Genomic DNA, 14,080 nt, shown 5'->3' with positions numbered 1-14,080 from the left:
GGAACGGGCACCGGGAGCGCCCCAGCGGGGCGGAGCGCGGCGGGAGGGGCGCTCCGGCCCCCGCCGCTGTTCGCTGCGGTGCGCGGGCTGGCCCGGAGGTGGCTCCCAGGACCGCAGAACCCGCAGGTTCTGGTTGGTGTTCGGTTTGGGTGTCCCTGACCAGGTATCCTTATCAGTTTCTCTCATCATTCATCAGTGTCTTATCAGCGCCATTCTCTATTTATTATCTATTGCTTTCCTTCACTGTCTTAATCCAGGTAATCAAAACTGACTACTTTCAAAATTGCAGTTACTTAATAAACTGGTTTTTAGCAATATCCTTTTATTTTTGCTGTTTTTGGCACAGAGTTTTTTTTTTTTTTATGTGCATTTTTACACTCCATTTAGAAGAAATGAGTGTTAGGTGTCATATGATGCATGTCTGTTAACTTTCTATTTTAAACGTGTATTTGGTTCATGATTGGCTTGTCACAATGAGGTTAAAATGTAGGAAAAAGCTGCTGTTATGTTCTTAAGGGGCTGCTGTTATGTTCTTAAGCTCCTGGCAGTCAGAGCAAAAAAATCAATAGGGATCTAAACCTTATTACAGACATAGAGGATATGAGCAAAACTCAGCCGGGAAAAATGGGGTTAAAGGGAAAGGCTGTGACTGGCTGTTGGTGACTGAAGTAGAAAAACAGTACTAAGAAAAAACCCGGTTAATAAGAATGGGATGGATCATCAGATGCCGTGTGCTCAGACACGCTACCGCCGTGTTAACCACAGCTGTGTGAGTTGCATGTGCGCTGCAGAACAAGTGACGGCTGTAATCCTGATGGCAGGTCCTGCTCATCTCCAGGCTTTGTCTGGCCAGAAATGAGGGTACATGTGCACACCTGTTCAGGGGAAGGTTGTTTGAATGGGCTGTTATTTCCCAACCATTTTTTTGACTGCAGGACTGTACTGCTTTGGAAAGGCAGGTGTAAAAACTGCCAGTCCTGTCCTGTTTGGAGGAGGATTTGAAGTGGTTGGAGGTTCCTTGTTTCAGTGGTAGATGTGGCCAGGTTATCTTCAAGTGACTACAGAATCACAGCTTCAGAGTCTTCAGGTGTGTTAAACATGATTTTTTTTTTTGCAGCACCATTCACAGAAATAATATTTCTTGTAAAGGAAGTGGCCAATAAATACCTGCAAAAGAACAGACAACAGCAGTTTAAATGAAGGACTGGGTTTTGGAGGGCCTGTTTCCCCTGGGAAGCCTGGTGACAAGGCGCTAAGGCCAAGTACTTAAAGAATATTTTTTTACAGAATTGATAGCTCCAATTTTGAAACTAGAGAAAGACAGGTACCTCTGTAATGCTACTTGTAAGGCTGACTAGTGCCTATTCAACATTAAAAAGACAAGACAAGAAACAGGAGAGGCAATAAGTTAAACATAGATACACAAACCCTAACAAACAACAGTCAGCAGAGACAGTAACAAAGACCAGAAATCTTAAATCGGGAGCTATTACAGAAGCTGCTGAAATATAACCTTTGATATGTGATAATCATATTTATTTTTCTTATCAGAATGGGTCTATAGGAGAGTAAGTTTATGAGATTTTTTTGAGGGACAATTGTGGGACTGTGCAAAAAATATGGGATTTTCGGGGGGGGGGAACAAAACCAGTTCCACGCTCCACAATCTATATATAAACATTATTTTTAATGTCTTCTCATTATATAACTGCAAAGTGGCCACATGTGAAATAATGCAAATAGATGTTAACAATTAGAACTATAACCATTTGTTACAAAACCTTTTGTTTTGTAATTTATGTCTGGCATTCACCTGTGTAGTTATTTCTGTAACTGTTGAACTGTGACATGTAACCCCTATAATCAACCAAACCAGCTTTCACTTAAACAGACCCTTTCAAAAATTATGTAAATATACTTTTCCATGGACTCCCAAAGTCACTGAGATTGGAAGGGAGCTCTGAAGTCTCTGGTTCAGCCTCACTCCCCCAGCACAGAGTCAGCTGGAGTGTGTTCTCCAGGGCTGTGTCTGGTTATGTTTGAAGTATCTCCAAGGACAGAGACTCTACAACTTCTCTGGGCAACTTTTTCCAGTGTTTGACCACCCTCAAAGTCAAAATGGTTTTTTGGACTTCTGTGAATTTCAGTCCACTGCCCATTGCTTCGTGTCCTGTCCTTTCAGCCTCTCCTCGTATGTCAGATGCTCCGAGCCCTCAATGAGCTGCTTCGTGCTTCACCAAGCTTGTTCCATCCCATCCACATCTCCTTTGTCCTGGGGCAGAAATGCAGCTGTGGTTCCACCAGCATGGGGAGGCGCAGGCTCAGCTCCCTGACCTGTGGTGAGGCTTTTCCTCACAGAGCCTTGTCTACTGAATTACTTAATTTGTGCTTATGCTGTGCCAGTAAAATTCATGGGACTAATTAAATGGACACAGGGTGGCATGTTCTATACCCTCACTCTTGAACAAGAAGTAGGCAAAGCAATAGTAATAGATGAGCTTAACACACAGTGAGGAGAAGGGACCTTTCAGGATGTGGTTACGTCCTATTGCAGTGCTGCTGGATGTGGCTGTTGCACTTCACCCTGCTTCAAACTGCTGACATTTCAGGTGTCACCATGGGCGGTCGGCAGAGCTGTTCCATGGAAGGGCGCAGCTGTGCCCAGCAAGGCCAGGTTTTGCTGTGAGGAAGGCTGGCGTGGCAGGAAGCCTGGCAAAGGAGGGGGTCTGCCCAAGCCTGGCCCAGCAGGGCGTGCAGGGCCAGACTGCCCAGACCGAGCTGACCCGGCTGGGCGGCGGGGAGGCTGGAGGGCTGGGGGAGGGCGGGTGTCGGGGCAGGTGGGTGTAGACGAGGGAGGGTCACGCCTGGGCTGACCGGGGCTGTGTCCCCTGTCGCAGGGCTGGCAGAGCTTGGCTGGGTGTTACGAACGGAACTGACAGGAACGCTCACGGTCCGGGCGGGGCAGGGGCCCCGTGAATGGGACCCCGGGGCGGGACACCGAGACCTGCGTGGGGCGGGCCGGGCTCTGTCAGGGCTGAGGGCCGGGCCGAGCTGGGTCGGGCGGGACAAGCGGCCCCTGCAGCAGCGGACGGAGGTGGCGGAGGCGGCGGGGCGGGGACGGGCAGCGAGCGCGGAGCAGCGGCTCCTCCCCCGCCACACCCGGTGCGGCAGGAAGAGGAACAGCCGCGCCCAAGTCCCGGCCAGGCCCGGAGCAGCGCAGCGCCATGGCGGCGGAGGAGGCGGACGGGCTGACCATGTCCCGGCCACACTATGGCTGTGAGTATCGGCCTGCGGGGACCGCGCGGCCGCCAAGAAGCGACCTGCCCGGCGACGCCCTGTCCGGCCCGCGCAGTCCGGCCCTCCAGGGGCCGGTGCCGGCGTGGAGGCTGGGGCGCCGCAGGCCCGGGGGTCTGCGGGACCGCGGCTCTGGGACTGGCCCGGGGGGGCGGTGGGGCCGCGGCCGCTCTGCGGGGGGCTGAGCGCCGTGGGCGCGGGAGCTCGTCCGGGCTCGACGTCCCTCCCCGCGCGTTAGAGAAGAGCAGGGGGCCAGGCGGTCGCCGGGCAGTGCTGGGGCGTCCCCCGCCTCTCCCGCCGTCGTCTCCCGCGGGCGGGCTCCGCGCCTCGCCCAAGATGTCCGCCGCGGGCGGGGCAGCGCGGGGCGGGACCGCGGTCGCTGTCTCTTTCCTTCCCACGTACTGCGGCGGCCACACGCAACTTACCCGGCGGAGCGCGCGTTGCGATCGGGCTCCTCCGGCTCCCTGTCACAGACGGACTGTGCAGCGGGAGGCCGAGATGCGCGCTCGCTTGTGCTGCGGCACCACGTCAGAAATGAGCGGAGGCGGGAGAAGCGCGGAGCGGGACGGGCGGGACCGGGCGGGACGGCAGGTGCGGGCGGGGGCGGGGCCGGGCGCTCCGCGGAGGCACGGAAGGATTGAGCTGGGGAGGGGGATGTTCCCGGCTCCTGGGGACGTGCCCGGCTGCAGGCGCTGCCCTGCGGTTTGGGACAGTTTCCAGCTCTTGTAGCTTTGGGAGGGATTGGAGCAATCAGAAGTACGCGCTTGTGGGGCTCCAAACTGATTTCTGAGTGACCCTTTGCAGTTTGAACCACGATCTTGTGTGATCCGCAGTGCTGCAGTTGATGGGTCGTCACTTGAGTGTATTTGTTGAAGACATGTTAGGAGTAAGCTAACCTTGGATTAGTAATGGCATGAGACACTTCCTTTTTGTCAAGTTGGTCCATAAAACCTAAAAAGTTGTTTGTTTTTTTTTCTTACATGAGAGCATGGTTAAGGTGTTGAGCTGTAAGAGTGGGAAGAGTGGGTTTTGTCACTGGGGCTTCTAGCACACAGAACCTGCAAGATTTAGGCACATATCCATACGCAGGTCCTCAGATTGTTCCGAAGATGACAGGCAGGTTGTGGATCTGAATTATTCCCTTCCAGATGAGGACTGCAAGTAGCATTTCCATCTTTTTTTAGAGACGGACTGTAAAGATACAGAAGGCATCGTGTGCTGTGAATATATATTGTTGTCTTTCTATAATCTTTGACTGCCAAAATCAGAGGACAGATGGAGGGACATGTGGCCATAGATGTGCTTTTGAGGAAAAGAAGAGCAAAGCTAGAAGATGGAAGAAGTTGGATCACAGTTAAATTGAGGAATTGGAAGGAGAGAAGAGGCAAGTTTATGTGACAAGACTGTAGGGATAAGGAAACAGGGTCGTTTCTGTTGCTTGTAGAGAAGAAATAGATTTGTTCCTTCATTTTATGAATCAGATAAAACCTGTGATGAGTTTCGGTGGGAGAGGTCAGGTCTGATTTTTGGTGTCCCTGTTCAGCTATATTCAATATTCAAACACCTGAGAATTTGTTTTGACTATTTGCAGCGGTCTTGGATAATGAGAGGTTAACAGCAGAGGAAATGGACGAAAGACGACGGCAGAATGTGGCCTATGAATACCTGTGTCATCTGGAAGAAGCAAAGAGGTAAGAATAAGTGGGTTTGAAACTGCTGGTGCTTTAATGGAGTTGTGTTTGGTAAGGGGAATAACTTGGATGCCGCTTACCTCTTGCCTGTGTTTCTTAGTAGCTATATGGATTCATTTTTAAAAACAAACAAAACACAAAGGAAAAAACAAAACACAGAAAACCCACAAACAAAGAAAACTCCCATCCGACCCCTGATGTGCTTGTCTAACACGTTCTTAAAGATGTTTTGTGATAAGGACTCTGGAGCTCCAGCGCTCACAGCACTGACGGGTTCTCCGTTATCTGACCTGTGTGTCTTGGTGCAGTGTTACCTCTCTATGCATCAATGGACATGAAGAACACGTCATTCTTGTGCTCTTAACTGCAGACCTTTTACAAATTTAAATTATAACAGCGTATTTCCCTTGCACTTCTCTTCAACTGAAAACCCAATTTGTGCATATTTCTCTGTGGTCCTGTTTAATAGAGCTGTAGTGCTTTTCCCTGGGTTGTTCCAACTTCTCTGTACTCACTCCATGTCTTTCCAGAACTGCGCTACCAAAACAGAGAAAAGTTTCCAACAGAGGCATTACCATGCCTGCTCGTGGAAGCACAAGGATTATCTTGTGTACCGTGGTAGAAATGCTAGTGTTGTACATTATGGTATGGTATCAACGTTTTCGTAATGGTATGATGTAGTGTTTTGCTGAGTTGCCACCTTTTCCTTGAAGGTTTGCTGCTGAAATTGTTTTTTCATCCTGTGTTTGTACAACCTGTTGTGTTTTCCCGAGTGTGTTACCTTTCACTTGATCTTCCTGAATTTGATTTTTCTTGACCTTTGTTTAATATATTGAAATAATTTTGATCTTATTCCTGTCCTCTAGCATGTGTGTAACTTTTTTTGTCATCGTGTTTAATAAGCATGCTGTATTTCTTCATTCAGACAATTAATGAAAAGTATGATCAGAACGCAGTAGATGCTATATATCTGCTATTAAAGGAAAAAGAACCAATATTAAAAATGAATGCATGAAGTCTTACTGTTGGTATTTTAAAAATCTTTTTGCAAGCATTCAATCCTCTGTGCTGTACGTGTAGAGTAGGAATGAGACAGAGCAGTTTGTCAGCTGCTTCCCTTCATGACAGTTGGGTCTTTTCATGCCTTTGTATAAATTGCATATTTTACTTGAAATTTAAAATTTTTTTTTGAAGCTGAGATTAAGACCGAAGGCTGGTTTCCAAGAACAAAATTAAAGAAAAAGAGGTGAGGCAGAGTGTGTGTTGGTGACTCCCCGGCCCCTACACTTGACAGTCAGGCTGGTGTTCCAGTTCACGTTTTGTAATGAATCAGGAAATGGATTGTGAGCGTTTTGTGATTAGTCGGAAATAGATTGTGAGCTTAGACTTTTCTTGTTCTCACAAATATCTAGGCAAACTGGCCGATGTGTATGCCACAGAAAATAACTTCTGGAACAGCAGAAAAGTACGGACCGTGCATAAAAACATGTTCTCAATAGCCAGCAGCATGTTTTGTCGTGGCTCACTGAGTACTTCAGTCTGCCTTTGTCCCTCAAAAGATGATACGGATTAAGAGCCAGAAACCTTTCTCTTCCACTTGCTGGGTGATGAATTTTGGGTAAGTCTGTGTGGGACTTCCCCAGCAAGACCAGACATGTTCTGCTGGAGTGATTTTAATGGGGAGCAAATACTGAGTTTGTACAAGTTCACTGCTACCGGAATATAAAGAAGGACCTGATTCCAGGATTTTAATAGTTTATGCTGCCTTACCAAGAATGTATAGTATATTTTTGAAGGGGCAGGGAGCACTGAAGTATATGCTATAGTCTTTCAGATGCTTCATGACAACCATCTCTACTATAGAGATACAGAGGCTGCTTAGTTACTAGCAGGTAATAATTTTCTGTCCATTCAGATTTGGATGAGGTTTGAAGTAATAAGAAAAACCTGACTATGTGTCAAAGTAACTCGTTCCGTTTGAATCTGAAATCTTTAGGCTCAGACGCGGGGCAACAGGAGAGGCTGATCACTATTGCATGCTGGAAACGAACTGAAGATGGAATTAGTTCCATTTAGAAAACATCTGCAGTAATTTAGTCAGTAGTGTGTAATGTAGAACCAAAGATCGTGTTCCTATTATTGATGAGCTCTACAGACAGATGGAAGGCAGCCTGAGGCTGTTGAATGTCTGTCTGGTTTGCTGGTGTTTTATTTCGAAAGTACAACTCCTTCTTGGAGATCCTTTATTTTCTAATTTTAGAATGAGGCCTTTTTTAAAAAAAAAATATATATTGAATATTGAAGTATGATTGGATTTTTATAGTTGCAGAGTCAAGAGAGTTGTTAGTTCATTCATGAATTGTTGTATTTGGAGATGTATTTGTGTGTGAGTAGTCTCAATACCTTGATGTACAATCCAAGTCACACAATCACAGGACCTGGCATTTGGCTGAAAATTATGTGTATAATTCCCAGCAAACCTGACTTCTCTAGGTCAGGTGAGTGGGCCAGGAAGACACGCATCGACATAGCAGAACTTACTCTTATGTGTCATAAACAGGATTCCTCTTTTTATTCCAGGTTAATCAATACTTTTTAATTCATTTCATTGTATTACCATTTTATTCTCACTTGTAAATTGGGTCAGGTACTGATTTTTGGGTTGGTTGTTGGTTTGTGGGGGTGGGGTTGGTTTTGGTTGGTTTTGTGTGTTGTGGGCTTGGTTTTGGTTGGTTTTGTGTGTTGTGGGCTTGGTTTTGGTTGGTTTTGTGTGTTGTGGTGTTGCATGTGTGGTTTTGCACTTTTTTGTTTGTTTTTCTGCTTCTGTCAGGTACAATACAAGTCCCGTATTAGATTGTAATCCATGAATATTCATAGGTAATGTTTTATTAGCAATAGTTGTATGCTGACGTAGCTGCTGTTCAGCTCTCACGCCTCCATCTGGGGTTCTCCGCAACTCCCGTTTGGACCTGAGCAGATGTTGCTCTGCAGTTCTGGGCTGTTCCGTCCATGGACTCATGCGGCTGGCAGGGAGTGGCTGCCTGGGCTGGAAATGGTTGGAATGCACATTCAGAACTGTATTTTTCTGAGAAGTGGGTGGAGAGAGGTGGGGGAGGACAGTGCTGGAGCCCCATCATCTTTGCCTCACTCGGAATGCTTTTTTTATGACTCACTGGAAATAGTAATGAAAGGCAGGCCAGGAGAGAAACAGCTGTTTGCACAGAATTCAGTTTGGAGGCCAGGGGTTTGCTCTTTGGACAGTGGTTTCTGAAGGAATACTGTATGTAATGCAAGAAGAGAGGAGCCCAAAATAACCACAGTAAGTAGTTGTCACATAACAGTTCTTGATGATCGAGTACTGGGGAGGTCTTATAACCCTTATTTGCAAGAAATCAACTTAGTTTTGAGGTATGGTAGCTTTAGTGATGTTCTACCTTCCAAGCATTTAAGCCTATTTAGTTTCTAATGGTAAGTGATCACAGCAATTAGCTTTGGTAACAGAATGGTTGAATGTGCCTTGAAAAAGATTTTTGCATATGTGCTAATTAAGTTCCTCATTTGAAAGTTCTTCAGAACTGATCTTTTTGGCAAACCTGGCAAATGTGATGGGATTCCCATCAGCAAGAGGAGCTCAGGTATTTTTTCCAGTTGTTGGCAGTGTTTGAAATGGAACAAAGAGGAACTCGTATTTACTTAGAGGGGGGGGGAAGGAATATTAATATGGTCTTTGGTTCAGCTGCATGTTGCCAGGGAAAAATCTGGCCTGTGTTGCTCACTAATCCTTTGCTTTCTGGTATCCTTGAGCTGAAATTGTCTCTGTGCATGAGAAGAATTTTTCCGAGACCCTTTAGCTGTGGGCAGTTCTCATTTTCCCAGTTCTTCATTTGAGGTGCCTTGTCTTCCTGCACAAACTAGTGAAATGCATTTAAATTTCCACCATCTTCTCTGGAGGAGAACACTCATGATAAATTTATCTTGCTCTGTTGTTGTTTCTTCTCTGAGAGATCTTTTATTTTCTTGGATGATTCCTTGGTTTGTTCAGAGTTGGCAGGATGAGTTATTTCAGACACAGGTTTTTGTTTGGGGTTTTTGGGTGGCTGTCTAATGTCCTTACTCAGGTGAACTGGATGAGGAGTGGACATTGCAAGATTCCTCTTCTGATCCTCTGCAAGAATGTGCCAAGTCTGTGACTGTAACTGAACTAAAAATGTTTGAGATAGATATGTATAGGCAATGATCTGCTGGAGTGTGAGATCCCTCTTCTTTTGATAAAAGGAATAGTATGATTTGCCAAAAAAATGCCATGCCTGTGCTGCTGGCAGTACTGAGTAGTGCAAAAGCTTTAAAGCCGTGGTTTCATACGTTCTTTTAGATGGCTTATTCAGATACTGTTGGGCCATACTCTGGCCACTTTTCTCCCCTTCTGCGTCCACACGTGTTTTCCTTGCCAGCTCATAGGGAACTGCAGTGGAAGGGCTGCCTGGATGCGGATGGGAGCACCTGGATGTGGAGGCCCTATGTGCAGCGTGGGATTGACCCGTGTTTGAGTGCCTGGATTAGCAGCCGGTCATTGAGACCCCAGCACGTTTGCATTCAGTTCCATGAGACACCCTTTGTAGACAGAGCACCCTGAACAAATCCGGATGGGTCATGGGGGTGACACAGGACAGAGACAGTGTTGCCAGCTGGAAAAGGGTGTGAAAAGGCCTGTCTGCAATGTGTACCTCTGCCTGTGGTTGCCCACTAGGGACGAGCCTGGGAAGTGTGAGGAGAGCTGACAAGCGGTGTACCTCACCTCCCGTGCTGGGGCAGCGGGTCCCGCGGGTCCCGCGCCTGGTGCTGGTTTTTGGGCTGGGTGTGACAGCCCATTGCTGGGCGGGCAGCTGGAACATCCACTGGTTCCTGGACAGACTCCTTGGGCACCAAATTCTTTCTGATGCTTGTGAGTATGAGATTGAGCAAAATGAGTTCTGTTTTCATTTTTTATGTTAAATACAATCAGCTTCCCACTTCTGTAGTCTGGTGTGTTTTACTATGTTGTTGGGACAGGGGTCAAACTGCATTCCCTGCTCGACTGTCACCGTACCGGTTCAGTAGACACTGGCTTTAGACCTAATTTGAATGCAAGAGCTTTTCCTTTTCTGGGTCAGGTGCCAAAGATTTAAATTTCTGTTTCAGTTTGTTAGATTTCTCAGAACTATCTGAGTTGAAATTGGAATTAACAATGCTGTTTTTGATAGAGAACTAAAGAAGATAATTACAAACCAATGAACAGTCAAAATGTGCTTTAGGAAACGGATCTTTCTGCACAGAATGTTTCAAATTACAATTCTGGTTGTTTTGTGGTAGTTACTGGTGTAATTCTGATATTAATAAAGGTACGTGACTTAATATTGATTTCCACAGAGCCCCGTGTGACTGCAGATGTACCTCCGTGGAGGAGCTCCGGGGCTGCTCCGGCGCTGTCTCTGGGTGCTGATCTTGTCTCCCAGCTGTCGCTGTCACCGCTGCGGCAGGGGCTCGCCCCTCCCCACCCCATGGATTTCCATTTGTTATCTGAAGAGTGGAATTCTAAATACTGTTCATGCATTCCTGTAGCTTGGACACCTGCTGTCCGGAATCTGTCCCTTGGTCTGAGTTTGGGAGCCTGGTTTCTGTTGGACGTGCTGCCGGGCAGAGGATGGTGATGCTTGAAACGGCATGTGTCAGTGCAGGACACTGGATGGGATGGGGAAAGACGGTGATTTGTTATGCAGATACTGACCCTGAGGATGAGTGAACCTGGTGGGTGTTTGGGAAAGGGAGACGGGTTTTCTTTCCTGAGGCTTTGTTCTGAGTAGAATTCTTGGTGTTCTGAAAGTCTTTGCGTGATGCGATTTGTCATTTTTGCAGTGTGAACCCAATGGCTGTTCCGCAGCGTTCACCGGCTCGTTTCCAGCTCCTGATGAGCGGTGACGCTGCGATCACTGAAACTGGGTTTGACAGAGGGCTCTGCCCTCTGCTCCCTATGGTTTTTTCTACCTACCAGATTCTTGCCAAATTTTCCTGTTACAGCAGCTCCATGAATAGGATGTTTTCGCAACCTCTATTGCTTGAGGAAGATGAGATCATTCACTGCATGTCAGAAATCCTTTGAAGCAAACTGCTCTCCACTAAAATACAAGTCCTTTTCAACACAGGGACAGATATTTTACATTACAGGTCCTTGTTTTTCTAAATGTAGGTATCCAGGAATTGTGAAACTAGCTAATTAACTGCCCAAAACTGAAATCTGTGAACATTTTGGGGTCTTTGCTACAGGTGTTTTTCATTTTGGCTCTGGTAGATCAGGTGCACATTTTCCATTTATTTTCTTGTGGACAAACCTGTTATTTTAACTTTCACTTGCCCTTCATACAGCTGGAAGGGGAAGAGAGAAACTTTGCAGTCTTTCCCCAAGAACTCCTTTAAATTATTAAAAAAGCCTGTACAACAGCAATAGATGCTGGGACAGCTTTTTTTTTATGTGACTTTTATATCAATGTTATGACATTTGATGGAATTAGACTGTAAAGGTATTCAGTGCTGATTTTTTTAAGGCTCCAGATGGTGAGAGATCAGCCAAAATCTAGGTGGATCAGTCACTCCAATAGATTAAAATTTGTGTGTGTTTTCCAATAAGAGTTCTTCCTGCTTCAGCTTCTGTAGCTTCTAGCTGTTGATCTTATTGTCATTGTCCAGTTGGGACTCCTGCTCTTGCAAATATTTTAGTTCTATTAGTACCGATTAAGAGTGATTAAATAGTCTCTAATAGCCATTTTGCTGACCTGGCAAAAACCATGTGTTCTTTTCCCTGGACAGAAGGTGGGACGTTCTGTCTCTGTCGGGGCTGAACCCGCTGCTGGGGCAGAGGAGCCTCCAGGACACAGGGGACGCAGCTGGGACAGAGAAAGGGATTGATCTTGTGTAGCTGTGCCCGATATTGCAGCTTTTCTCTCTGTGCAGTTTTACCATCTGTGCTCAGCCAGTTGTGCTTGTCCCTGTGTCCTGCCAGGGCGTTGCTCTGGTTGTCTCTCTTTGGTTTCCCCTCTCTAGTTTCCTTTTCCCAGTACCTCAAATTCAAGCTTGTTTTTATTTTCAACACATTATTTAACTGTGTCGTAACTAATAATTTTGTCACTTGCTGATCACTGCTGTCAGTTGGCCAAGAACAGTAGCTTTGATCAAGTCCTGTTCCATATCTTCCTCAAATAAGGTCCCTCCTGAAGATTGTTTCTTTTACCCCCAGCTGGTGTAAAGCTGCTGCCTTTTCCTCTGTTTATTGCCTTCTGCAGCAGTGTGTACTGTCCTCCACTGGATTTCAGAGTGACAAGGTAGGGTGGCTGGTTTTGTGTTTGGTGTGTGGTTTTTGATGTTTTTTTTTTTTTTTCAGTATGCATTCTTTGTGCAGTGCCCTCCTTTGATTTTTGTTGTCTTGCATGTTTTATTGCACGTTGTGGGCTGGCTGGGGCAAGGGATGTCTTGGACAATAACCTGCTGAAGCACAATGAATTGTTTGTGTATAAATGGGGTTTCTCCGTACCGCAGTAAGTAATAATTTCCTCGTTTGACTGCTCTGGAGGACCGTTTTATGTGTCTAGTGGGTGGGAGGAATTGCAGAGAGTATTCTCCGGTTGTGGTGGGTTGACCTTGCCTGGCTGCCGGGTGCCCACCAAGACACTCTCTCATTCCTCCTCAGCTGCACAGGGGAGAGACAATAAGATACATTTTGCATATTGTGGGGTTTGAAGAAACTAAGTGTATTAGGTTGGTGCAAAAGTAATTGCAGTTTTTGCATTGTTGAAATTTGCCATTTGATATTGGAATACATTCTTAAATAAATGTGGTTATGATACACATATTTAATGCACTTCTCTCAGTTGTTTTTTTTTTTCTGCTGACATTACTTGCTGTTTATTTGATATTTATTTTAGACTATGGAAATGATGTGAGACAAAAATCAAAATCGAGTTATTTTCTTATTCAAGTTCAAAATGGGTTGTAAAGCAGCAGAGATAACTCGCAACATCAGCAGCGCGTTTGGCGCAGGAACTGCTCACGGATGCACAGCAAAGGAGACGAGAACCTTGACGATGGGGATCATGGTGACAACGACCAACCAAGAGTGCCCATCAAACTGATCCTCTTACAACTACAGGAGAAGTTGCCGAAGAACTTGATGTGGACCATTTGACAGTTGTTCGGTATTTGAAGCACATTGGGAAGGCAAAAATCTCAGTAAGTGAGTGCCCCGTGAGCTGACTGAAAAGCAAAAAAATTGTCGTTCTGAAATGTCATCTTCTCTTACTCTACGCAACAACAACAAATCATTTCTCGATCTGATTGTGACGTGTGACAAGCAGTGGATTTTATATGACAACCGGCAACGACCGGCTCCGTGGTTGGACCAGAAGAACTTCCAAAGCGCTTCCCAAAACCAAACTTGCACCAGGAAAAGGACACGATCACTGTTTGCTGCTCTGCTGCTGCTCTGATCCACTGCAGCTTTCTGAACCCCAGTGAAACCATCACATCTGAGACGTGCGTTCAGCAAATCGATGGGATGCACCAAAAACCGCAATGCCTGCGGCATCGGGCAGCAGAAAGGGCCTGATCCTGCTCCACGACAGCGCCCAACCGCACATCACACAACCGACACCTCCAAAGCTGAATGAATGGGACTACAGAGTTTTACCTCATCCACCATATTCACCTGACCTCTCGCCAACCAACTAACAGTACTTCAACATCGCAACAACTTTTTGCAGGGAAAACACTTCCACAACCAGCAGGATACAGAAGATGCTTTCCAAGAGTTCACTGAATCCTGAAACATGATTTTTATGGTACTGGAATGAACAAACTTATTTCTTGTTGGTGAAAATGAGTTAATTGTAACGGTTCCTATCTTCATTAATAAAGATGTGTTCGAGCCTAATTATAATGATTTAAAAATGACGATCTGAAACTGCAGTTACTTTTGCACCAAGCTAACAAGATGTACTTTTTGTTTGTATGTGCATATAGCAATAGACAATGGGTGAATACCCATAGAATTACTTTGAAAGTGTGAAAAT

At 46.0% G+C, this 14,080-nt stretch overlaps 1 protein-coding gene and 1 long non-coding RNA gene across 4 annotated transcripts in view; one reads left to right on the top strand and one right to left on the bottom strand.

Annotated features, from left to right (window-relative positions):
- Positions 1 to 71: 71 nt before the first annotated feature.
- IQGAP1 (IQ motif containing GTPase activating protein 1) overlaps positions 72 to 14,080 on the top strand; it is a 63,181-nt gene continuing 49,172 nt past the window's right edge. Inside the window, exons 1-2 of one of the 3 annotated variants that reach the window (XM_071813882.1) lie at positions 72 to 163; positions 4,886 to 4,985. In XM_071813882.1, the coding sequence (XP_071669983.1) occupies positions 4,921 to 4,985 (65 nt within the window). In that variant the 5' untranslated portion in view covers positions 72 to 163; positions 4,886 to 4,920. Of the gene's footprint in view, positions 164 to 3,089; positions 3,277 to 4,885; positions 4,986 to 12,319; positions 12,338 to 14,080 lie in introns of those variants that run through there. The other 2 variants (XM_065847012.2, XM_071813883.1) reach the window with 2 other exon arrangements.
- LOC139828933 (uncharacterized) lies at positions 306 to 3,824 on the bottom strand. Its single transcript, XR_011741021.1, has 2 exons — positions 3,720 to 3,824; positions 306 to 1,167 (listed from the first exon to the last, which is right to left on the bottom strand). It is a non-coding gene; the product is annotated as an uncharacterized lncRNA (long non-coding RNA).

The sequence above is a fragment of the Patagioenas fasciata genome, chromosome 12 (genome assembly GCF_037038585.1).
Source record: "Patagioenas fasciata isolate bPatFas1 chromosome 12, bPatFas1.hap1, whole genome shotgun sequence".
Classification (NCBI taxonomy): domain Eukaryota; kingdom Metazoa; phylum Chordata; class Aves; order Columbiformes; family Columbidae; genus Patagioenas; species Patagioenas fasciata.
Note: the sequence above shows the minus strand (reverse complement) of the source record. Positions and strands in the feature narration are given on the sequence as shown.